At 39.2% G+C, this 27,992-nt stretch overlaps 1 protein-coding gene across 1 annotated transcript in view; it reads left to right on the top strand.

Annotated features, from left to right (window-relative positions):
* The window catches only part of LOC131927088 (beta-hexosaminidase-like), a 41,888-nt gene extending 19,465 nt beyond the window's left edge, over nt 1-22,423 (top strand). Inside the window, 14 exon segments of the mRNA XM_059282747.1 lie at nt 17-132; nt 627-724; nt 4,561-4,666; nt 5,043-5,158; nt 6,056-6,196; nt 7,000-7,063; nt 7,065-7,157; nt 7,922-8,139; nt 14,651-14,735; nt 15,943-16,180; nt 17,955-18,059; nt 18,837-18,984; nt 20,183-20,326; nt 21,992-22,423. Coding sequence (XP_059138730.1) covers nt 17-132; nt 627-724; nt 4,561-4,666; nt 5,043-5,158; nt 6,056-6,196; nt 7,000-7,063; nt 7,065-7,157; nt 7,922-8,139; nt 14,651-14,735; nt 15,943-16,180; nt 17,955-18,059; nt 18,837-18,984; nt 20,183-20,326; nt 21,992-22,136 — 1,817 coding nt within the window. The 3' untranslated portion in view covers nt 22,137-22,423.
* The last annotated feature ends 5,569 nt before the right edge of the window (nt 22,424-27,992 follow it).

Raw genomic sequence — 27,992 nt, 5'->3', positions numbered from 1 at the left:
ATTCCACCCCTCTCAGCTTACGAACTCCGTGTGACCCCAGTCACCAACATCATCACCATCAAAGCTTCAAAAGCTGCCGGGGCATTCTACGGCATTCAGTCTCTCCTAAGTCTAGTGGACAAGGATGGAAACGTAATATTTGTTTACTTTTCACGTAGTGTTTTTTAAAGTAATACAGTATACTTTTCCTGCAGCTTTTACCATAATATAGTATACTTTCCCTGTATCATTTACTGTAAGATATTCTACTTTTCCTGTAGTTTTTTTACCCAACGTAAAATAGTATACTTCTCATGTCGTTTTTGACTGAACTTAAAATGTTTCAGTTTTTCTGACATCTGTGAATACACATAAGATGCACTTTCCTGCCGTCTATTATTAATAAAATAAGTAACCACTACGTTTGATTTATCAAACAATCAACGTAAAATATTTTTTTTTCAAAAAGTAAATGGAAGGGAATATGATTATTTATTTCAAACTCTTTTTATTTTCACGTAAATTTTTGAATTTGTTCCGTTTGTGTCGGAACTGAGCTATAAACATGGAACATGTCCCGTAAACATGCCCCGTAAACATGTCCCGTAAACATGTCCCATAAACATGTCCCGTAAACATGTCCCCAGATCCCTGAGACCGTCATTGTTGATGGACCGAGGTACAAGTACAGAGGACTCCTGCTGGACGTCGCTAGAAACTTCCAGAGCAAGGAAAAAATTTTCAGGTATTCTTTTTAAACCATCGTCATGACTCCATGTATTTGACAACGGCATCTGTTTTAAATATGTTTGTTCTTTTTCTAAATTAAAAAAAAAATAATGAAGGCATTTCTCTTCTCCGGATAAACCCATTTATAGTTATACATATCATATATGCATAGACCAACAGTGAAGTTTTTTTTTTTGGTCAACGTTAAGTTATTTTTAGATATAGTTCAGGGTCGTCTATATATGACGTTTTCTTGGACTGATGCTCAAACTAAGGTCAAGATGTGTAACGGAGAGCGGTTGCATCAGGAAGTGTGGCTTAATGTCAACAGCTACTGGCGAGTTTTCGTGTAGACTTACATTTGTAAATATAAAAAACAAACAAAAAAAACAACAACTTAGCAAGTGCTCGAATATCCTTTGTTAGATATCGGTTAATGTTTTTTCTATGCACAATCGTCAACTAACTAGCAAGCCGTTATCAGTATGTCATTAATCATTGTGTCAGGTCCTTTTGCTGATGGAAAAAAGATCAATGTGTTAGAGAGAAAATACTGTCTTAAAGAGAAATAATTGCAATTTAAGGGGCCGGTTGGAATTAGAGGGGGGGGGAGGCTTGTTTTTTGTTTTTTTTTTGCGTTGACAGTGCAGACGAGAAAGAATGGGCAACACAATCGTGATTTTTCTTTTAAGTGGCTTCTCCAGTGAGGAAATAGGGAGAGAGGGAGGTGATGATGGGTGGGGGGAGGGTTGGTCCGTCTCTCGGTGCAACCTACTTTTCTGCTATATTTGGATAGGCGAACCTCATATATATATATATATATATATATATATATATATATATATATATATATATATATATATATATATATATATATATATATACTAGCTGCATCCCGTGCTCCGCCACGGTAAATCTTTTTTAAATGTACCAACTTGGGAACAGAACAAAACTAAACACAACACAAACGAACGCAAAAAAAAAAAAAAAAAACGAAAAAAAACAAACACAACACTCATAACATAAACACAATTTAAATGCAATCATAAAGGCATATTGCTCACAGTCTAGCCGGTATCGCCAAATCGCGCCCTTTCCGGTGATTTGCACCCCCTCAAACTTTCGATTTGCACCCCTGTCCCCCCCCCTCGCAATTTTTTTCCAACCCAATTTGGCGCCCCCTAAGGTCGGCACCCGGGGAAATATGCCCTCCCCTCGCTACGCCTCTCCTATAAAACCCCTAGCTTGTCCTCAAACCGAAAGATAGAATAATAATTAGTAAACAGTATAAATAATAGGCAGTATTTAAAATATCCGTGTTTTACCTACAATATTTCACTTTATCCATTCACGCATTTTTTTTCCAGTACTTTAAATTTTAAAAATTTACAATAGAGTTTCATAACTAAAACCATTGCGCACCTAATGAACGTGATGACGCGTCTATAATAGTGCTGAATAGTTGATTAAAAATTATAAGTAATAAACAGTAGGGCCTACATTCAGTGAATAAAATAAATAAAAGATTGCCTTTTATCAATCCATGCTAATTATAATTTTCTAACAATAATTTCCTCTTACACATCCACATAATTTGCATTCACATTTTGCTAATTATATTATTGCAACACTATTCCTTCTATGACGAACGTATATTTGCATTCACATTTTTTATTAGCGTGAGTTTAATGTATTTTTAAATTACCTCCTTTGTCAAAATTAGAAAAGAGTTAAATCCATTTGATTTTTCTAACCTACAGTTATTATGTTATTAAAATGTATCCACTTTTTCTAGGAATATTAACGTAAACTATATTTGACATTGATCCTTTTAATATGTTTTAGCAATGTGCGTGTATTTAATATTTTCTTGACGTTATGCGAAAGAGTAAAAACCGTGGCAATTATAAAATAGCTCTATGCCGCTATATAAACAAACCCTACTCTAATACTTATAATAAGACACTGCGGTGCACTGAAAAGCACAGCGTGGTGCGCAGTTTACTTTTATAGTCCCAAAATCTATAGCGATGACGGAAGGAAGGAAGGACTGACACACTACTTGCCCGCTTATATTATAGACTAGCTGCATCCCGTGCTCCGCCACGGTAAATCTTTTTTAAATGTACCAACTTGGGAACAGAACAAAACTAAACACAACACAAACGAACGCAAAAAAAAAAAAAAAAAAAACGAAAAAACAAACACAACACTCATAACATAAACACAATTTAAATGCAATCATAAAGGCATATTGCTCACAGTCTAGCCCGTAGCGCCAAATCGCGCCCTTTCCGGTCATGCATCCCGTGCTCCGCCACGGTAAATCTTTTTTAAATGTACCAACTTGGGAACAGAACAAAACTAAACACAACACAAACGAACGCAAAAAAAAAAAAAAAACAAACGAAAAAACAAACACAACACTCATAACATAAACACAATTTAAATGCAATCATAAAGGCATATTGCTCACAGTCTAGCCCGTAGCGCCAAATCGCGCCCTTTCCGGTGATTTGCACCCCCCTCAAACTTTCGATTTGCACCCCTGTCCCCCCCCCCGCCCTAAAACTTTCGATTTCCACCCCCCCCCCCCCCTCGCAAATTTTTTCCAACCCAATTTGGCGCCCCCTAAGGTCGGCACCCGGGGACATATGCCCTCCCCTCGCTACGCCTCTCCTATAAAACCCCTAGCTTGTCCTCAAACCGAAAGATAGAATAATAATTAGTAAACAGTATAAATAATAGGCAGTATTTAAAATATCCGTGTTTTACCTACAATATTTCACTTTATCCATTCACGCATTTTTTCCAGTACTTTAAATTTTAAAAATTTACAATAGAGTTTCATAACTAAAACCATTGCGCACCTAATGAACGTGATGACGCGTCTATAATAGTGCTGAATAGTTGATTAAAAATTATAAGTAATAAACAGTAGGGCCTACATTCAGTGAATCAAATAAATAAAAGATTGCCTTTTATCAATCCATGCTAATTATAATTTTCTAACAATAATTTCCTCTTACACATCCACATAATTTGCATTCACATTTTGCTAATTATATTATTGCAACACTAATTCCTTCTATGACGAACGTATATTTGCATTCACATTTTTTATTAGCGTGAGTTTAATGTATTTTTAAATTACCTCCTTTGTCAAAATTAGAAAAGATTTAAATTAATTTGATTTTTCTACCCTACTGTTATTATGTTATTAAAATGTATCCACTTTTTCTGGGAACCTAAACGAAATTGATATTTGACATTAATCTTTTTAATACGTTTTAGCAGTTTGCGTGTATTTAATATTTTCTTGACGTTATGCGAAAGAGTAAAAACCGTGGCAATTATAAAATAGCTCTATGCCGCTATATAAACAAACCCTACTCTAATGCTTATAATAAGACACTGCGGTGCACTGAAAAGCACAGCATGGTGCGAATGTTTACTTTTATGGTTCCAAAAGCTATAGCGATGACAGAAGGAAGGAAGGAAGGACTGACACACGCTCAGCCCGCTTATATTATAGATATATATATATATATATATATATATATATATATATATATATATATATATATATATATATTATATATATATATATATATATATGTGAATATTAATGCATTGTACTGTGGTCCACCGACAAATATCTCCTGGACAAAAACCTCCATCCTACCCACCCCTAACGAGGTTTTGTAAGTTTTACATACTTATAAGCGAAAAATCGAATGTTAACGAGAACTAAACTATAATCAAAAGGATATAAATTTTCTAAATAATTTTGCAAAATAATGTGATAGCTATGTACAAAGTGAATAAATTACATTTTGATTGAACTTCCAGATACTTGAATGTGATGGCCATGTACAAGTTAAATAAATTACATTTCCACTTGACTGACGATGAGGGGTGGAGGCTTGCCATACCTGGACTGGAGGAGTTGACGGAGGTATGACCCCCCCCCCCCCCTTTGTTGTTTAGTCACTAATAGATGAAACGTCAATACCAATGTCAGCTTTAGATCTTACCTTATATTCCTATTAAACACTCACCCCAATTCCCAGATACATATACCCGCTACACACATACCTAACACAACATTCATACTACTCATACCCCATACATTCACACAAACACTACTCATCAGACAGACACACTAACACTCACCATACAGACACACAAATAAGTCACCACCCTGCCTATACAGTTTAGAATATACACATGCTATCGTTTAACTTCTAAACTCAAAAATAAACTTGCTACCGCCACCAATTGAACAAAAAATACACCTAACTTAAACAACTTCCTATGGGTTTGATTTTCAGATAGGAGCAACAAGGTGTCATGATCCGACGGGTACCAAATGCCTGCTGCCGTTCTTAGGCTCTGGTCCTATACCTGGCCCACCTGGCTCAGGTTTCTACACGGTAGAGGACTACAGGTGAGTCTTTGTGCTAGGGTTCCAGGTAGAGAGGGACTTTATACTAGGGTTCCAGTTAGAGAGTGACTTGAACAATTGAAGACATTAAGACTTCAGGTGAGTCTGTATACTAGGGTTCCAGTTAGAGAGTGACTTGAACAATTGAAGACATTAAGACTTCAGGTGAGTCTGTATACTAGGGTTCCAGTTAGAGAGTGACTTGAACAATTGAAGACATTAAGACTTCAGGTGAGTCTGTATACTAGGGTTCCAGTTAGAGAGTGACTTGAACAATTGAAGACATTAAGACTTCAGGTGAGTCTGTATACTAGGGTTCCAGTTAGAGAGTGACTTGAACAATTGAAGACATTAAGACTTCAGGTGAGTCTGTATACTAGGGTTCCAGTTAGAGAGTGACTTGAACAATTGAAGACATTAAGACTTCAGGTGAGTCTGTATACTAGGGTTCCAGCTAGAGAGGGACTTGAACAATTGAAGTCTTTAAGACTACAGTTACTATTCATACCAGTGTTTCTTTCAGACATTTTTCTCAGGTGGGGAAGGGTACTTGAAGCTTTTTGGGTTGGGGGTACTGGTAAAAGATAAGATTTTCTATATAAATTATATTTCGTTTCGCGGTGGGGGGGGGGGGGGGAGAGGGATGAGACAAAAACTCTGTTGCTTACCAGGGTATATGAGAGTGACTTTTAAAAGCTGAAGTTTATAGGGCTATAGGTAAATCTTCATAACAGTAGCTCATGTACGTAATATATTTATTATTAATAAACTGTTAAAACATGACCACTTATTGAACCTCGTTTTACTGTATGTCAACCAACTAGAGTTGCGTGCACTAGCAAGTCGTCTACTGTTGAATTACTCTTAATGGGATCGATTTATTTTTTTCACCGGTTTCAGAGAGATATTACGGTATGCCACGGCCAGACACATTGAGGTCATCCCAGAGATAGACCTGCCTGGCCACAGTCACGCGGCCATCAAGGCCATGATGGCCAGGTACTTGAAGATGGTGTCACGTAACGTCACAGAGGCATCACGGTGAGTACCGTTGTCGTCACATTTAGTGTACACACTTACGTACAAAATAATGTTCAAAATGTATGTACTTAATACTTATGTACTAAAGTAGGTGGATGCATATATTTGTTGAAATTAAATACACGGGCTTATACTTTGACAAATTTATGTAAATGCATACATTTGGACACTTACCTGTACACAAATAGTATCTACATACATACACACATACCTCTACTTACATAGCTAAGCATATATAAACATATGTAAAAGCCATTTATGTTGTAATATATATTGTGATATGGTAGCCTGTTTTTGAGTGATTGCTTAGCTTGCTGCGATTTTTCTTCTTCTTCGTTGATTCCCTCAAACACAATTAACACTTAAGTATTACGTGTGAACTTGTTATGTGCCATATAGGCCGTTGACTACGATTTCAGCCTGCTTTTCTCTTTGGATTTGCTTCCATAACCTTGGTCCAACCAAGAACAAACTACAAGGCAGCAGTTGTTTGATTTTGGAGTTTTCTCTCCTTGAAGAGTGGCTGTCCCCAGCTATCAAGCCTCTTCTCCCCAGGTGGAGGGGGGGGGGGGTGGTCGAACTCGATACTATGAATATTTATCCGTCCAGTCGTTGTTTCAGAAATTAGCTGAGTGACCTTGAGGACAAATTTAAATATATATCCATCCAATCGTTATTCCAGCTATGTGCTGAATGACCTTGAGGACAAGTCCGAATATCTATATGTCCAATCGTTGTTTCAGAATTTGCTGAGTGACCTTAGGAACAAAACCTAATACCTATATTTCCAATCGTTATTTCAGCTACTTGCTGAGTGACCTTGAGGACAAGTCCGAGTACCTATCCGTCCAGTCGTTTGCTGACGACCGCCATCAACCCTTGCCTGAGGTCCACCTACACCTTCATCAGCCGGGTACTCAACGCCCTCTACGCCATGCACCGGGACATCAGCCCTCTCAAGGTGACCGGAAGTCCTATTTTTTTTTTCTAGCCTTCACGTTCTCTGGTAGGGTGATACAACATGGAGTCGAGCAATTTTTTGTCTTCAAGGATAGAGTGGTGAATAGGGTTAGTTAGTTTTCGAGTTAGGGCTTGATCAAAGTTCAGGGCCTGAGTTGGGTACCAATATTAGCTGAGTCATTGAGACAGATGAACCCTACTTCATCTGCCTCATGTGTCTTGGGCGCGAACGGTAAAACATGATGAATAGCTCAGTAGTTTCTATTCCGCTGTCGAAAATCAAAGAAGTAGCCTACGTTGTTTTTTATCATTAAGTTAAATTCCTTTTATTTAGAATTTTGTTCTCATAAATATGTAGGGCCTAGATGTAATATTATTTTCATTTGAGTTTTTTAAATTCAGGTTTATAGTTTCTTTTATTTTCTCAGTGTATTCATTCTGATATTACAAGCAGAGTTACTTTCGCCCCCCCCCCCCCCACCCCCGAAGAAAGTCTATCGCCCCCACCCCCCACGAACGAAATCAAATTTATATAGAAAATATATACTTTTAACAGTGTCCCCCCCCCCGTCCCCCCCCCCCCCCCCCGAAGGAAGTCTATCCCCCCTTCAGCAAAAATTTCAAGTGCCCCCCCCCCCCGCCCCCCCCCCCCCCCCCGGAGAAAAAAGTCTGGAAGAAACACTGATTACAAGAAAACAGAAATGTTAAAAAGAAAATCCCCCCAAATCGTTATATATTTATTAACTATTTTTTTTCCCTCCTCAGGTTTTTAATTTCGGTGGAGACGAAGTGCCCGCGGGCACGTGGGAGAAATCCCCCGTGTGTGAGCGGTTGCGTCAGAGCGGCGTGACGTCAGACCTGAAGAGCTACTTGGTGACCCAGATATCCAACATGACGTCCATCTACAACCTTGACCTTGCCGCCTGGGAGGACGGGGTCATGAGCGAGGGGAAGCCGATGAACCGGGCGAACCTCCCCAACAAGTGAGTCACGTGTTGCGTGCGGTGCAATGAAAATAAGGCAACCAGATTTTCTTCCAGGCATCTCGACCCCCCCCCCCCCCACCCCGCCTGCCCCCCCCCCCAAAAAATTCTACCGCCCCCCCCCCCCCCCCCCCCTCCCGAACGAAATGAAATTTATATAATTTATATAGAAAATATATACTTTTACCAGTGTCCGCCCCCCCCCCCCCCGAAGAAAGTCTACCGCCCCCCCCCCCCGAAAATTTCAAGTGCCCCCCCCCCCCCGGAGAAAGGTAGGAAAAGTCTGGAAGAAACACTGAAGGCAACCAGGGTAGACTAGGTAGACTACACCCCCGCCCCCCCCCTCCCTCACCCAGAGACATGCATCTCCCTTTCTGTCTCCCTTATATGTACGACTAGGTCGCAGCAATGCGGAAGAGTACGCTAGTTCCGTATAAAAAATTATTTAGCATTCCATGGTGATAATGGAGAGTTTGATGTCTATGTTGGGATTTTTAAATCTGATTATTTGTATATTATGATGATGTTATAAAACAAATTGTAAATATGCCTTTTGGGTCGGTAACTTGGGATGCTAAATTAGAACTCTAGAAACTCATTAATAATTTTCCAAACTTAAAAGCATAAAAAAAACAAATCTAAATAAATAATGATAAAAATTTAAAAAAAAATAGTGTTTTGTTAGTGGCAGTGTTTCTTCCAGGCATCTCCCCCCCCCCCCCCCCCCCTCCGAACGAAATAGAAATTTATATAGAAAATATATTTCTTTTACTACTGTCCAACAATTTTGCCTTTTCGGTGGGGGTGTCACCCCTCTCTTCCTAATATTTTAGTATTTTAAATGATAAAAACATAGTTCTGACTGTATATTTTACAGTTTTCCGTCATTGTGTCAAGCCTAAATGGTGTTACCCGATGTGGACCGCACCTTTGCATAATGACACAATATATTTTAACGGTAGAGGCACAATCAGGACGTATAAAATACAAACATTTGCATTATTTAAAGTTAATTCCATTGTAAGTAGCAATCGATTTCTCCACTGCCCGTGTTTAACTCAGTTGTAGCCTAACGGCTGACAAAGGGGCCCATTGATAATTTTGCATAGAGGCCCAAAAATCCTAGCTGCGCTACTGATTGGTAGTAGAGAAATGAGAATGTAGGTGATGAGGTATCGTAGTTCTGGAGTTCAGGAGTATCGAGTCTTGTGGTATTAAGGTATCGAATTGTGTTGACTGTTAACGTGTAGTACTAGGTCCAGTTAAATCGTTGTTGATTGGGAGTACCGTTTGTCGAGCTTGGTGAAGTTTAGTGAGTTGTTGCCGTAGTTCTGTAACATCGAGTCTAGTTATGTTTAGGTATCGAAGTTTGATATATGTTGCGAATGTAGAGTATACCGAATAGTCGAGTTTATCGTAAGTTAGATGATTTCAATTCAGTACGGAACACACTACAAAGAAAGGTAGGCGTTCTCTAGCTGAAAAATCTTTAGTTTTTTACCACTCTTAAAGTATTAATATTTAATATTATATAGGCTGGAATTTATAACTAACCGTCAACTTTGTTTTTTCAAATTATCATTTTTTTTAATATTTAATCAATAATTATAGCAACGTCTTAAACAGTCACCAATATTTGATTTTGTTTTTAAATGCGTCCCTTTATTTAGGGGATTCAAAATTTTTAACAAGAAATATAAAATTATATACAGACGAGAAAAATGGCCCGTTGAGGAAGGATACACCGGGCGCTAGCTTGATAGTGCTGTCTCTTTTCTCTAAACTAAAACCAACCCACCCCCCCCCCCACACACACCACCCCCACCCCACCCCACCCCCACCCCCCACCCCCACCCCCCACCCCCACCACCCCCTCCACACACCGCCCCCCCCACACACACAACCCCCCCACCCCTCCACCCCCCCCCCACCCCCCCAAAAAAAAACATGCCTACCGTCCCATTCAACGAAATATAATTATATACTTTTTCCAGTGTCCGCCCCTTCCCCGAAAATTCTACCCCCGCCCCCGAAAATTTCAAGTACACCCACCCCTCTCTGGGGAGGAAAAAGTCTAAACTAAAACCACCCCACCCCCCACACACACCACCCCCCCCCCCACCCCCCACACACACCACCCCCCCACCCCCCCACACACACCACCCCCCCCCCACCCCCCCCCCCAAAAAAAAAACATGTCTACCGTCCCATTCAACGAAATATAATTATATACTTTTTCCAGTGTCCGCCCCCTCCCCGAGGGGGGGGGGGGGCTCAGACGTTCTTACGCGGGGGGTGGGGCTTCGCCCCTACCCGAAGAATTGTATGCAAGAAACTCTTCACGCAAACCATTAAGATTAGACAACATTTCCTTTTTATTCAATGTTAACGCGAAAATCAATGACGTCATATAACTGTGAGCACTCTCTGGGTTTGAGATTATTTTCTACTCTGTGCTAAATGTGTCGACGTCATACTTCGTTTTTCGAAATACTGTGCATGTTTTTAAATTCCTTGTGTTTTCTCTAGAGCGTTCTTGTCAGATAGAATTTTTTCTTATGTTTTCTCTAGAGCGTTCTTGTCAGACAGAGCGTTCTTGTCAGACTAGATAAATGGCCCGTTGAGGAAGGGTACAACGGGCGCTAGGCTGATAGTGCTGTCTACTAAAACCAACCCACCCCCCACACACCACCTCCACCCCACCCCCCACCCCCACACACCACCCCCACCCCCCACCACACACCACCCCCACCCCAACCCCTCACCCCCACACACCACCCCCTCCACACACCGCCCCCCCCACCCCCCACCCCCCCAAAAAAAACATGTCTACCGTCCCATTCAACGAAATATAATTATATACTTTTTCCAGTGTCCGCCCCCTCCCAGAATATTCTACCCCCCGCCCCCGAAAATTTCAAGTACCCCCCACCCCTCTCCGGGGAGGAAAAAGTCTGAAAGAAACACTGAAACCAACCCACCCCCCCCACACACCACCCCCCACCCCTACACACCACCCCCCCCCCACCCCTCCACCCCTCCCCCCCCCCCCAACCCCCCCAAAAAAAAAACATGTCTACCTTCCCATTGCAAGAAAACCACTTTTTAGATTAGACACATTAATTAGGCTGTAATTTTATTATAGAGTATCGATGAGGAAATTTCTTTTGAGTTGGGGAGGGGGGGGGCTCAGACGTTCTTACGCGGGGGGTGGGGCTTCGCCCCTACCCGAAGAATTGTATGCAAGAAACTCTTCACGCAAACCATTTAGATTAGACAACATTTCCTTTTTTTCAATGTTTACGCGATAATCAATGACGTCATATGACTGTGTGCACTCTCTGGTTTGAGATTATGTTCTACTCTACGCTAAATGTGTCGACGTCATATTTCGTTTTTCGAATTACTGTGCATGTTTTTATTTTGCTTGTGTTTTCTCTAGAGCGTTCTTGTCAGACAGAGCGTTCTTGACAGACAGCGAAACTATTATTATAGATAGATAGATACATACACAGACAGCGAAACTATTATTATAGATAAACGAGAAAAATGGCCCGTTGAGGAAGGGTACAACGGGCGCTAGGCTGATAGTGCTGTCTCTTTTCTCTAAACTAAAACCAACCCACCACCCCCACACACCACCCCCACCCCACCCCCCACCCCACACACCACCCCACCCCCACCCCCACCACCCCCACCCCCACCCCTCACCCCCACACACCACCCCCTCCACACACCGCCCCCCACCCCCCACCCCCCCAAAAAAAAAACATGTCTACCGTCCCATTCAACGAAATATAATTATATACTTTTTCCAGTGTCCGCCCCCTCCCAGAAAATTCTACCCCCGCCCCCGAAAATTTCAAGTACCCCCACCCCTCTCCGGGGAGGAAAAAGTCTGAAAGAAACACTGAAACCAACCCACCCCCCCACACACCACCCCCCGACCCCCCCCCCCCCACACACCACCCCCCACCCCTCCACCACCCCCCCCCCACCCCCAAAAAAAACATGTCTACCGTCCCATTCAACGAAATATAATTATATACTTTTTCCAGTGTCCGCCCCCTCCCAGAAAATTCTACCCCCGCCCCCGAAAATTTCAAGTACCCCCCACCCCTCTCCGGGGAGGAAAAAGTCTGAAAGAAACACTGAAACCAACCCCCCCCCCACACACACCACCCCCCCCCCCCCCCACACACACACCACCACCCCCCCCCCCCCCCCCCAAAAAAAAAACATGTCTACCGTCCCATTGCAAGAAAACCACTTTTTAGATTAGACACATTAATAAGGCGGTAATTTTATTATAGAGTATCGATGAGGAAATTTCTTTTGAGTTGGGGAGGGGGGGGGGGGGGCTCAGACGTTCTTACGCGGGGGTGGGGCTTCGCCCCTACCCGAAGAATTGTATGAAAGAAACTCTTCACGCAAACCACTTAGATTAGACCAAATTGCCTTTGTATTGAATGTTTATACTCGATAATCAATGACGTCATATCAATGTGTGCACTATCCGGCTTGAGATTATTTTCTACTCTGTGCGCTAAATGTGTCGACGTCATAGTTCGTTTTTCGAATTACTGTGCATGTTTTTATTTTGCTTGTGTTTTCTCTAGAGCGTTCTTGTCAGACAGATAGATAGATAGATAGATAGATAGATAGATAGATAGATAGATAGATAGATAGATAGACAGACAGCGAAACTATAGATAAATAAGGGTCATCAAAGTTGACTCTGTGCGCTAAATGTGTCGACGTCATAGTTCGTTTTTCGAATTACTGTGCATGTTTTTATTTTGCTTGTGTTTTCTCTAGAGCGTTCTTGTCAGACAGATAGATAGATAGATAGATAGATAGATAGATAGATAGATAGACAGACAGCGAAATTATAGATAAATAAGGGTCATCAAAGTTGACTCTAAGTATTTTATAATAAAGCTACCGTATTTAGACTTTCAAACAAAACATACAGTTAAGTATTTATAGAGTAAAATATGTTCTTATGACAAAGTTACATAGGTAATATAAGAGATAGTTTATAATTATTATCTAAGAAATTTAGCATGTTTTATTGTGTTTTTCAAGCATGTCTTAGTTACACTTGGTTAATTTAGCTATTCTTGTGAACGTTATTTCCCTTGAATAAAATGTTGGTATTTGGATTTCCTTATGGGAGATAATTCGTTGCTTAATTTTACATCCATTTCAAATATCTGCACCTTTGGTTGACCGCTTACTTATAAATACAACTTATTACAAGTTATTATTTGCTATTGTAAAAATTATATAGAGCAGAAGTTCTTAACGTAATAGTTTGGTAGGTTTTTTTAAGCATTATCAAGTTGTAAAACAAATACATCAGTAGCAGTTGTAGGTTGCAATACTTAATGTTAGTAGACATACATTATAAAATAGTGCAACAAATGCGTCTAAAATCGTCTTAGTCGCAAATTAATTATCTAATGAAGTACCTTTTTCACATTTTTCACCTTCTCCTAAAATATTCATATATAACAATTGTAGGCTGGAATCTATAACATTTATAACCTTTTATTTTCCAAAAACAAAAACCGTTACATAATCACACAATATAGGCATTTTACAATGATAACTATAGACAGGTAAGTTCCGTTCTGGAACTCACCTTGGGAGGTCTACAGAGAGCCCAACACTCCAAGAACTGTGTTTTTTTTTTAGTATTTTTTTTCCAGACTTTTTTCTCCCAGGAGGGAGGTGGGGGGGGGGGGGGGGGGGGTAAGCACTTCAAATTTTCTAAGGTGTGGGGCTATGTCGTATAGTACAAACTAGACTAGTGGACTTAGCAACAATTTCAATAGAATGTGATTACGCTTGCAAACTGGAATTGAATTTGATTTTGGTGTGTACTTATAACGTGTATGCAATTGATAATAAATTAATATGTCACTTTTAATTAATTGTTTTCTTATACATCGGTTTTAGCAATTAATTTGTGTGAAAGGGGGCGTTTTAATAAGTTTTGACTAGGGCGCTAAAAACCCTGGCGCCGGCACTGATTGTCATACATAGATTCAAATGGCAGACCCTTCCCTAAAATAACTTCTTTATTCCGCATACATAACCTTCCTCAAATGGAAGTATTTCAGACACATTGGTCAATGTTTAATGAGCTGGTGAACACAAAAGACAACAAAAGTAAATGCAAAACAACTGTTTGAATCCCCCCCCCCCTTTTTTTTTTCAAAAGCAAAACGTATTATTTCCAATATCTTAATTCTACCCTTCTTCTCTTCCTTGGTTGAACATTGTCACCGTCCCCTCCCCCCCCCCCCCCCCCCTCCCCTCGCTACTAACCTCGAGTTTGACGAATTTGGAAGCTGACTGCCCATGCCTACTAACTGCCTTTTCCGGCTCAAAATTATTAACTTTCAGTCATTAAAATCAATGAAGCAGAAAATACATAAGATTAGGGATAGATCTAGTTGTTTTTTTTTTAATTACTCATCCGTGCACCATTTATTTTTTGCAGGAACATCTACATTTACGCTTGGAATAATGTATGGGAGTGGGGCACAATGAAGCGAGCATACGAATTTGCTAACAGCGGATACAAGGTTTGTTGGTCTTGTTTGTGTATATTCTGTAATGTCTCCCAATACTTAAGTAATGGGCAAAAGGTGTGTTGGTTTTGGAAATGTTTGGTATTGTAGCGGCTTGAGGTGTTTCTGGGTGTTGGGTAGGTTTAGTAATGTATATGTCTTTTTTTAACTTATAGTCTTAGAGAGATTAAAAAATTATATGATTAGTAACTCAGTCAGGTTTTACAGAAGAACCAGAAATTTATATAAATAGAGAGAGGAATCAGAACAAAGTAAAGAAAATACAGACGATAAATTACAAAAAATTAAAACAACCACTGAATTATATAATTAAGTTTACAACCTCTTATTTATATGTTACTGATACAAAACAGTTTATTCTAAATAATTTGCTAGAAATATAGAACACGAAATCCTTCGCACAAAGATTATAGTTATGGTAGCTGATGATATAATTTCTGTCGCCAAGTAATCCGCATGTGTACCGTTGCAGCCAAATATTGTTTTCAATCCCACATTTGGAATTCTATAGTTCTTCAAATGACGTTCATTCAAGAACTTTAAAAAAAAAAGTTGTTTTTTTTACGTGAAACTAAAACGCATTTAGCTTTTTATTCCGTGATTCAGTATGGCTATAGAATGTCCGGTCCTTACTGGGACTATAATACGTACCTATGTCTACTTTCGATATTCTAATGGTACTCTATGTTTACATGGAAGAGGCAAAGACAGCTGAGCTCACATGGGCACAGATTAAGGGAGCAGCCCAAAACCGAGTCCGCTGGAAATGTGTATTTGCAACCTTGTGCTCCTCAGGGGCCACAAAGGAATGATGATGATGTTTACATTCTTTTTACATTAACAATGCCTGCTTCCAACCTCTTTTCACTTAATTTTTCGATCTTTTAATCAGCGTACCTAGGTCATTCAGACTTTTTGTTAAAGTTTTTTTTTATTCTGTGTACCTAGGATCGTGGCTTATTATTAAAACTTTTATTAAGTGTACATAGGCCATCGTGAATTATATCAAACTTTAAATCTGTGTACCTAGGCCTTCATGAATTATCGACAGATTTTAAATCACTGTACTTAGGTCATTGTGACTCATTCTCTAACCTTTTCTATGAACTTAGGCCATTGCGACTTTCTATAAACCTTTTTGCCATGTACCTAAGTACTTGACTTCTCCATTTACCATTAAAAAAATGTCCCCGTGTAACAGGTCATCGTGACCCCGGCCACCAACTTCTACCTAGACCACCCATCCGAGCCCGACCCCAAGGAGAACGGGCTGTACTGGGCGTCCAGGTACACGGACATGAGGAAGGTGTTCACCACCATGCCGGAAAACCTGTACCTGAACGCCGACACCTTCAGGAGCGGCAAGAACATCTCCATCTGTGAGGGGCCGGACAAGGAGGAACAGTGCCCACAGCTGTTGAAACCTGAGAACATTGAAGGTTAGGGTTAGGTGGGCAGTGGTATAGAAGGTTAGGGTTAGACGGGCAGTGGTATAGAATGTTAGGGTTAGGTGGGCGGTGGTATAGAAGGTTAGGTGGGCAGTGGTATAGAAGGTTAGGGTTAGGTGGGCGGTGGCATAGAAGGTTAGGGTTAGGTGGGCAGTGGTATAGAAGATTAGGGTTAGGTGGGCAGTGGTATATAAGGTTAGGGTTAGGTGGGCAGTGGTATAGAAGGTTAGGGTTAGGTGGGCAGTGGTATAGAAGCTTAGGGTTTGGTGGGCAGTGGTATATAAGGTTAGGGTTAGGTGGGCAGTGGTATAGAAGGTTAGGGTTAGGTGGGCAGTGGTATAGAAGGTGAGGTGGGCAATGGCAGGAAGGTTAGGGTTAGGTGGGCAGTGGTATAGAAGGTTAGTGTTAGGTGGGCAGTGGTATAGAAGGTTAGGGTTAGGTGGGCAGTGGTATAGAAGGTTAGGTGGGCGGTGGTATAGAAGGTTAGGGTTAGGTGGGCAGTGGTATATAAGGTTAGGTGGGCGGTGGTATAGAAGGTTAGGGTTAGGTGGGCAGTGGTATAGAAGGTTAGGGTTAGGTGGGCGGTGGCATAGAAGGTTATGGTTAGGTGGGCAGTGGTATAGAAGGTTAGGGTTAGGTGGGCGGTGGTATAGAAGGTTAGGGTTAGGTGGGCAGTGGTATAGAAGGTACCGTTAGGGTTAGGTGGGCAGTGGTATAGAAGCTTAGGGTTTGGTGGGCAGTGGTATAGAAGGTTAGGGTTAGGTGGGCAGTGGTATAGGAGGTTAGGGTTAGGTGGGCGGTGGCATAGAAGGTTAGGGTTAGGTGGGCGGTGGTATAGAAGGTTAGGGTTAGGTGGGCAGTGGTATAGAAGATTAGGGTTAGGTGGGCAGTGGTATAGAAGGTTAGTGTTAGGTGGGCAGTGGTATAGAAGGTTAGGGTTAGGTGGGCAGTGGTATAGAAGGTTAGGTGGGCGGTGGTATAGAAGGTTAGGGTTAGGTGGGCAGTGGTATATAAGGTTAGGTGGGCGGTGGTATAGAAGGTTAGGGTTAGGTGGGCAGTGGTATAGAAGGTTAGGGTTAGGTGGGCGGTGGCATAGAAGGTTATGGTTAGGTGGGCAGTGGTATAGAAGGTTAGGGTTAGGTGGGCGGTGGTATAGAAGGTTAGGGTTAGGTGGGCAGTGGTATAGAAGGTACCGTTAGGGTTAGGTGGGCAGTGGTATATAAGGTTAGGGTTAGGTGGGCAGGGGGCATAGAAGGTTAGCGTTAGGTGGGCGGTGGTATAGAAGGTTAGGGTTAGGTGGGCGGTGGTATAGAAGGTTAGGGTTAGGTGGGCAGTGGGCATAGAAGGTTAGGGTTAGGTGGGCGGTGGTATAGAAGGTTAGGGTTAGGTGGGCGGTGGTATAGAAGGTTAGGGTTAGGTGGGCAGTGGGCATAGAAGGTTAGGGTTAGGTGGGCGGTGGTATAGAAGGTTAGGGTTAGGTGGGCGGTGGTATAGAAGGTTAGGGTTAGGTGGGCGGTGGTATAGAAGGTTAGGGTTAGGTGGGCAGCGCCCCCAGCGGCTGAGAACATAGAAGGCGACCATTTGTTAAAGTGGGAAATTTAGTTACATACATTAGTAGGGTTGAGATGGCAGAATAACTAAGACAATCGTCAATTCCCCATATATCTAAACCTGAGAAAATACAAGGTTGGGACAGGAAGAATGTACGGGACCTCCTCCCCTCTTTTCCCCTCCCCCACTTTTATTATTTCTATCCTGACTTCAGGTGTCCAGGGGTGTTTGTTCGGTGAGCTCCTGCGGACCCAGACCATCACAGACTACATGTTGATGCCGAGGATGTTGGCTCTAGCTGAGAGAGCTTGGCATGAAGGTAAACACAAGTCAATGTGATGCAGCACGGTGTGGATGTGTGGTAGGAATGGTGAAACTGGTAGGGGGCTTACACGCTTTTCAGGCAGATCAAGTAGAGATCAGTAGTTTCTTTAACCTCGGCATATTAAGGAATTATATGGTCAGAATTACGCCTAGCCGCATTTTCTTTCCATATATTTAGTTAGGCACTGATGAGGACTAAGTGGACTCATGGATGCCGTACGTATATTAGTTCATGTAACCAGAGGCGTCGCCAGGCGGTAGCGGGGGTGCGTACCGCACCGGGTGACACCCGACCTGGCGACGCCACTGCATATAACAAATACGCTGCCTTGATCAATCTCTCCACTGTAACGGGTGTCCGAGATGGATGAAAGTCCAACTGGACGTTCGCTTGAATGGGGAAAATGCATGAAAGCCACACTCCCATTTCAACATTGATCGTAGATCTACACTGCCTACATGACAGGATCTATTTTCTGTTGTTGTATTCGTACAGCTCCCTGTTTATCGTAGATCTACATTGTCTACATGACAGGATCTATTTACTGTTGTTGTATTCCTACAGCTCCCTGTTTATCGTAGATCTACATTGTCTACATGACAGGACCTATTTTCTGTTGTTGTATTCGTACAGCTCCCTGTTTATCGTAGATCTACATTGTCTACATGACAGGATCTATTTACTGTTGTTGTATTCCTACAGCTCCCTGTTTATCGTAGATCTACATTGTCTACATGACAGGATCTATTTTCTGTTGTTGTATTCGTACAGCACCCTGGGAATCCGAGCCAGAGAAGGAGAAGAGGATGAAGGCGATGAACGAGGACTGGACCAACTTCGCTAACACGGTGGGCTACAAGGAGCTGGCGAGACTGGACAGGATTGGGTTCAAGTACCGGATTCCACTGCCCGGTGCCACGTAAGGATTGATGTGGTTGTGGTTTCTTATGTGTTGATTGATGGGCGGAGTGTTCAAAAAATATAACCAGTCGCCACGTAAGGACTGATGTGGGCGTGGTTTGTTATGTGCTGAGGGATTGGAGGTGGGTGGGGGGTCTTCCATAAATGACGCCACGTAAGAGTAGAGTAGGCTTTATAGTTTATGTATTGAGGGATTAGAGATAGGGGAGGGGGTCTGCCATAAGTGACACCACGTAAGGATTGGTGTGGGCGTGATTTGTTATTATGTGTTGAGGGATCGGGGAGTCTTCCATAAATTACTCCAAGGTGGGAGCGTGTTTTTTTTTTATAATATACCCTCGGTGTTAGAAAACATTATCCTAATGATATTCTTGTAACATATCCAGTGTATAAAATGATATCTGTAAGATATTTTTGTAATATATCCAGTGTAGATAACAATATCTGTAAGATATTATAATTTTTCATGTGTAGAAAACAATATATGTAAGATATATTTGCAAAAAATCCAGTGTAGATAACAATATCTGTAAGTAATTATTGAAATATATTCTTAAGATATTCTTGTAACTCATCCACAACGTAAAAAACAACTTCCTTAAGATATTCTTGTACCACATCCACAGCCTAAAGACGTCATAATTATATTTCCACAGCGTAGAAAACAGTATCCTTAAGATATTCTTGTACCACATCCACAGCGTAGAAAACAATATCCTAAAGACGTCATAATTATATTTCCACAGCGTAGAAAACAATATCCTAAAGACGTCATAATTATATTTCCACAGCGTAGAAAACAATATCCTAAAGACGTCAAAATTATATTTCCACAGCGTAGAAAACAATATCCTAAAGACGTCATAATTATATTTCCACAGCGTAGAAAACAATATCCTAAAGACGTCATAATTATATTTCCACAGCGTAGAAAACAATATCCTAAAGACGTCATAATTATATTTCCACAGCGTAGAAAACAATATCCTAAAGACGTCATAATTATATTTCCACAGCGTAGAAAACAATATCCTAAAGACGTCATAATTATATTTCCACAGCGTAGAAAACAATATCCTAAAGACGTCATAATTATATTTCCACAGCGTAGAAAACAATATCCTAAAGACGTCATAATTATATTTCCACAGCGTAGAAAACAATATCCTAAAGACGTCATAATTATATTTCCACAGCGTTGAAAACAATATCCTAAAGACGTCCTTATCCCTGCCTGGGCTGGGCATTGAAATATCAGACGATGGCGGCGCCACCTGGAAGTGGGCCCAGTCTGGTATCACCCCCATAGACAGCAGCAAAGATTACCTTTTGAGGACCAGGTAGGTGGTGTTAGATCACTCGCTGTTTCACATTGTCTGTACGTCACTGGCTGTTTCACATTGTCTGTACGTCACACACTTTTTTATGATCTGTGCCTTATGCTGTTTCGTGTTGGTTCTATAGAATACTCTCTTCTTCCTCTTTGTTCTTAATATTGGGGTGTTATTTCCTCATATTCATTTAAGTGTTACGTGTCAACATAGTATACGCCATATGGCCCATTTGTTCCAACATCAGCCTGGTTTTTTTGTGTGGATTTACTACCATAGACTGTGTGCAACCAAGAAAGATAAACAATGTAGAAGTTGTTTCATTTTTGAGTTGTCTCTCCTAGATGGGTTACTCTCACCATCTAACGAGCGCCCTCTTCCATCAGATGGGGGGGGGGGGTCCGAACTCGGGACTTTAGTAATTAGCTTTGATTATCTCTCCCACCTATCAGAATCTGTTTCACTATGTTTTTATGACATGCTGCTTACAGTCATGTTATTTATATGAAACATTATCTAACACAGTTTGATTTTTTTTAATCAAATTTCTATGACATAGTTCAATTCTGAATGTCTATATGCCCCAACCTGTTTCATACTCTGTTATTTTATCGCCCGCTGTTGTACTTGTTATTTTGCTTAGACTACATTTACTTATGTTAACGTTACGATTAGACTACATTTACTTATGTTAACGTTACGATTAGACTACATTTACTTATGTTTCGTTACGATTTGACTACATTTACTCATGTTAACGTTACGATTAGACTACATTTACTTATGTTAACGTTACGATTAGACTACATTTACTAATGTTAACGTTACGATTAGACTACATTTACTTATGTTAACGTTACGATTAGACTACATTTACTCTTGTTAACGTTACGATTAGACTACATTTACTTATGTTAACGTTACGATTAGACTACATTTACTTATGTTAACGTTACGATTAGACTACATTTACTTATGTTTCGTTACGATTTGACTACATTTACTCATGTTAACGTTACGATTAGACTACATTTACTTATGTTAACGTTACGATTAGACTACATTTACTTATGTTAACGTTACGATTAGACTACATTTACTCTTGTTAACGTTACGATTAGACTACATTTACTTATGTTAACGTTACGATTAGACTACATTTACTTATGTTAACGTTACGATTAGACTACATTTACTTATGTTTCGTTACGATTTGACTACATTTACTCATGTTAACGTTACGATTAGACTACATTTACTTATGTTAACGTTACGATTAGACTACATTTACTTATGTTAACGTTACGATTAGACTACATTTACTTATGTTAACGTTACGATTAGACTACATTTACTCTTGTTAACGTTACGATTAGACTACATTTACTTATGTTAACGTTACGATTAGACTACATTTACTTATGTTAACGTTACGATTAGACTACATTTACTCTTGTTAACGTTACGATTAGACTACATTTACTTATGTTAACGTTACGATTAGACTACATTTACTCTTGTTAACGTTACGATTAGACTACATTTACTTATGTTAACGTTACGATTAGACTACATTTACTTATGTTAACGTTACGATTAGACTACATTTACTTATATTAACGTTACGATTAGACTACATTTACTCTTGTTAACGTTATCTCTCCACGTTTTCAGCTCAGCGTTCGGCACCCGGTACAGCCGAGAGATCTCGCTGTTCCAGGAGTTCAACAAGGCGCCCTCGCCCCTGTCCTCGTATTATCTCGTGGCCATGGGCGTCAACTTGACCTTCTTCGCCAACATGCTCAACAACCTTCTCTAGCTGGGATCTTGGTGAAGCATCTTCGGGGCAGATGCTACTATCAGAGTACCCTCCACTCCACATTCAGCCATTATCCCATCGCTGATCCAACTAGACCTTGACCTTAGCTTTGACCCTAATCTACACCATGAATTTTAACTTAAGCCTAAATTTATTCCCAGACTTGTTTTTTGTGTCTAACCAAAATTCACAGCTATTCACTAAGCAAGTTTTTACTAGTCTTTCTTATTTTTTTTAAACTACTCCTAATCCTAATCCTAGCATATACCCGAACCGTAAAACCTGATTTTTTTCCCCCCGTTCCTAATCTCTCTTTTTTTTAAACCACCCCTAATCTTAATTCTAACCTGCACCCTCACAGTAATACCGTAAACAAAACAAAAATCTCTTTACTGTCCTGTCGATGTTTTCATTAAAAGACCCCCCAGTTATCATATCACACACTCCAGAGTGCCATCCAAAGTCTAGTCACTCATTAACGACCAATGTTTGTAAATACACGTTCCCCATGAAAGAAATGTTATATGGTTGACTATGCGGAGATCCATCCTCACTGTTTGTTTACATTATGTGCCTTAGCATTGATGCTTAAATTGATGATTAAAATATGACAGTTGAGCGACCTATAAGCTTTAAAATTAAATATTGTTATTTCTCTTTACTAGTTTGATGAATATTAGACGGTTTATTTTGTTGTTGTTGATAGTTTCAAGGTTCAAATTTTGAGTTCAAATATAAATTGTTTTCTAAGCATGATTTAACTATTACAGTGTATTATAGTTTGATGTTTAAAGCCGCGGGCATTTGATTTTGTAAGACACAATGAAATGATTATAGCCCTTCAGTTAAATCCCTGATAACGAAACACTATAGAGTTATAGACATTTTTGTTTTTACTCGGTGTAACTAGTAATATAAGCATAACTAATGGTATCACCGTAACAAGTGACGTCAGCATAATTACAGATAACTAATTAGCTTAAGCAATTATGTCATTGTAACTGAAAAGCGATCCTAGTTAACTAGGCTATAATTATATTTGATATTTTTTTAACAATACATTTACACTTTGAGAAAACTATAAGGGCATCACGCATTAGTTTTGTTTTAAAAAAAGAAATCCTGATTATTTATTGTGCAACTTAACATTATATTATTTTAAGGGTCATCAACCATTGCTATTTTAGCGCTTCCGATATCTGAATATCAAAATGACGCCATCTTTTTAAGCATGGTATTACTTTGGCTTCAGTAATGACGAATATTACACAACATTTTAAAACTACAACGTAGACAAAAGAAGAGTCAAAAATTGATACAAAGAAATTACAAAATAATATATATTAAACTGATATACAATTTGATACTTGTGTATGTATTTTCGTCATGCACGTCATAAATATTCCTGTTATTACTTACTGCTTCGTTTTGTTATGAGGCATAAAACTAATTATAACTTACATTCCCAGAATAAATGTTTTACACAGGAAAGAAAAATGCGCTCCCCTTAACTTTCAATGTATTAAATATTTATTTTTTCACAAAAGAAAAATATTACTTCCCTTTGAGTTACTTAAAGATATATTTTTACACATGTAAAAAAATGCATTTCCCTTAACTTTCAGTTAATGCAATATTTATTTTTCTGCCTAGAATTAAAAACATATGACTGATACTGTCGTTGCCAGTAGTGTTTCTTTCAGACTTTTCCTTGGGGGAGGGGGGGGGGGGTAATGGGGGGTGGGGGGTCGAACCCCGGTAAAAGTATAAATTTTCTATAAACAAACACAATGGGGGTAGGCTATGGCTGATCATGCTGTTATATAGTAGTTAGTCAAGGATCGTAAGCATGCTAATATAAGTAGATTGGGTAGGCTAGGCTGATCATAGTGTTATAAAGTAGTTAGTCAAGGCTCGTAAGCATATTAATATAAGTAGATGGGGGTAGGTTATGGCTGATCATTGTGTTATAAAGTAGTTAGTCAAGGATCGTAAACATGCTAATATAAGTAGATGGGGGTAGGCTATGGCTGATCATTGTGCTATGGGGTAGTTTGGGACGAAATAAAGCAGTTGAATACACTGTCTTGATCTACGTTTTTTTTTAAAACTACAGCTTTTTATAATTATGGAAGAATGAAGGGACGTATGGCTTACTAAATACATCCATTCAATACACCAGAGGCGTAGCGAGGCGGGGGGGGGGACATATGTCCCCGGGCGCCGACCTTAAGGGGCGCCAAAATGGGTTGGAAAAATAAATTGAAAGCTTGAGGGGGGGGGATGCAAATCGAAAAAGTTTGAGAAGGTGCAAATCAAAAGTTTGTCCCCGGTCGCCGGGAAGGGTTGCTACGCCTCTGCAATACACCACACCATATGATTATGTGAATGTAACCAACTTGTTTGTTCTTGTCTTTTATGCCATGATTCCATTATTTATCTTATACGGTGGGGCAGGGAGTCTTAAAAATGTCTTAAAAATATGTGCAGATTTTATAACATTATTATGGTTGTGGGAATTTGTGAAAACAATTATATTTTGTGGTACGTGACTGTTAAAAAAAAAAAATTATTTGTTATGAAAATTTGTTAAATATTGAATATTCCGTATGTTATATGTGAGTTTGTTTTATGTATTACTTATATGTACAATTTTTTTATATGGCTCTCTCTCGAGTCACTCTGCACTTCGACATAAACTCTTTTATTATCATCCATATCATTAACATCTAAAGATCTCAATAACATGGTATACTATTTTAAAATCATAAGTTAACTATAAAGTGTAGTTTCAATTGTGTTATTTTAATTGTGTTTTCTCAATATCATTTTATTGATTGATCGATCCAGGGACTTCGACCCCCTTAAGCTTTGTTCAATGATGTTTATTTAAATAAAGTTTCAAAATGTTATTGTGTGTTAATTTTTTCCCTTCAGATTTACTGCTATTTTTTGTGTCAGTCTGATAAAAACTCCGTCATAGATTTCCTACTATTTTATTCGGTCCAATAAAATTTCCGTCATAGATTTATTTGACTTCTATTTTATTCAGTAGGTTAAATCCTACGTCATATAAGTACTACCACTTTAGTTTTATCAATTACCCAGTCATGTTTCTTCAATGTTGCACTATTTATTGAGTCTAAAATTACTTTTAAGGGGGATAATTTTAGAAAAAAAAATCAGGAGATGATATTCGAGAAGTACGTTATTTTTAATAAAACTATAGTGATCTCCCCTAAAGTTTCTTGTATTGTACGTTCATAACGGTCAAAGCTGTGATGGTAATTTTTGTGGCACTCTTCCATAGAAATGGTAGATAAGTACTTAAAATAACTGCTTTACACGATATATGTAAAATAATTACATTCTGAAGTTTTTGAGAAATAAGGAAACGCTAAATTTATTAGAGATCCCCGCTTTTACGATAGAATGCATGTATTTGAAAGTTGGTGTCGCTATCTAAAACTGGAAACAGAATAATTATCTCTTCCGGCCGCGGGCAGTTGAGGCTAGATAGCTTGGGACAGTAACTGTTTCTAGAAGACAACTCCAAAATCAAACAACTGCTGCCTTGTAGTTTGTTCTTGGTTGGACAAAAGCTATGAAAGCAAATCCAAAAATATAAACAGGCTGAAATCGGAGACAACAGCCTTTATGGCGCGAGACAAGTTGACACATAATACTTAATTGTGTTGGAGGAAATCTCTTCCAACACTAGAATTAAGAAGAAGAAGATCGGTTACTGGGAATATCTCAAAAGAAAACTACATACAGAACGTGATACCTATATCTGGAATTCGTCCGACTAATTGAAACTTTACCTAAGTTTTCGTGTTCACAGATATACGGACACATTCCAAACGTGTATTTTCCGACTCATGCAGGTGTGATTTGTTAAAATATCGCATTATAATGCGATGATAATACTATCTCCATATCTGTATACGATTAAGTGAAAGTCAAACAATCAATGTTCCTTATAAGTTGCGCGGCCGGGCAGTAGATTTGAACTATCTTGCAGTCATTGCGTAAAATACATATAGCTTTGTACAGACTTATAACCGCGCGCATAAAATACACGTTGCACACTATTTTTTCATCCTAAGAGGGAATGTAGCCAACAATACAAAGACTTGTAGTAGCATTATACACATAAACTTTTGCGACACAGTGTGCATATTTTAATGGAAATATCCGATAACACGTGTTGTGAAACAGTTGTATTTATAGATAGACGACATCCATTTGTATTTTAAGTGTAGAAAATTATATGAAACAGTATTATAACTTCCATGTAAGTCAATCACAGATAAACAATAAACTTTCGGTTGGTCTATCATTCAAATTCCTATTTTGTTTACAGGCATCAAATGACTCGAAATGAGTGTTTTGTGTTTTGTCATTTTTAGCCAGAATAGCGCTCAAACTTGCGATATTAACGTGTATCAATAATTTATAGTCATTGTTAATCTAAATCTAGATTTATATCTAGATCTAGGTGTAGGAAACTACTATGTACACTAGATAGTGGATCTTAATCAAGATCTAGATCTATATTGTATGGAAGATTTTCATCCATAAAGCAGTATGTTGTAGGACTGCTTAGAACTGAGCTTGTTCTATTTTTTATTTCGAAAAATTGTGTTAATCCTAGAGGCGTAGCGGGGGGGGGGGGGGGGGGGGGGCGGGAAGACATATGTCCCCGGGCGCCGGGAAGGGTCGCTACGCCTCTGGTTTATTTTCCCAGGCTTCCTAAAGAAGCCTCAGACCATGTGGAACTACATAACACTGGATTTAGAGCTACAGCTTGTTTTAAACGTAGATCTTTATACTTGTCTAGGACTTGATAATGTGCGGGCCCACTGTTGTAGTAGAAGTATCTGTACGATGTACAGTATGTATGAAGATGAAACAGCAGTAGCGTGAAGTAGGCCTGGAACTGGACTAACAAAATTAGGGATAGTTTGGTTGATATACAACACTCGTTTTATACATTTTGTAGTGAAATATCCCATACTATATATATATATATATATATATATATATATATATATATATATATATATATATATATATATATATAAAATCAGTGTAAATGTTTTTGAAACCCTCCCACGATCAATTCCTGGCTCCGCCACTGGCAGAAGTATCGCTGTATATTCAGAGTATCTATCCCCAGACGTGAGTTGCCCTGCCTGGGCGGGGGGCATTGTATTACCAGGCACAGGTAAATTTGAATGGGCAGTGCGCACAGGTATTGTAACTTGAACATCAGGTGTGACAATATTCCAAACTCAGTTTCTGTTTTTTTTTCACCTTACATTTTGTATTATTGTTTTAGTTTTCACTCGTAAGCTGATTGTCTATATCGTTTTAAATTCAGATTTTTATTCTTCTTACCATTTTCTTCATATTAATACAGTAACTAATATCATGGCATTTAAACTGTTTCAACACGTTTTCATAATAAGATGTAATATATTAAATATGTAATATTTCTGATTATTGCAAAGACATAGAGTCGTTTTAACAGATGATTTGCAACAATCTTTGAAATGTTTTCAAAGCTGCTACAATATGTTTTAAAAACAAATATGAAATCCTTTGTAATAAAAACCAGTTTCACAATGCCATACGCCATATGTTAGCTTGTGTTTATCCGGCCAGTTTCTAACGTTTGTACAAATATACAAACACACACACACATACACACACACACACACACACATATATATATATATATATATATATATATATATATATATATATATATATATATATATATATATATATATATATATATATATATATATATAGCCTATGTAGTATCACCTTCATTTAGAACGAATGACT

The sequence above is a fragment of the Physella acuta genome, unplaced genomic scaffold (assembly GCF_028476545.2).
Source record: "Physella acuta isolate Inbredline_101_S28 unplaced genomic scaffold, ASM2847654v3 ptg001372l, whole genome shotgun sequence".
Lineage (NCBI taxonomy): Eukaryota > Metazoa > Mollusca > Gastropoda > Physidae > Physella > Physella acuta.
The sequence above is the reverse complement of the archived record's forward strand: the minus strand, read 5'-3'. Positions and strand labels throughout refer to the sequence as shown.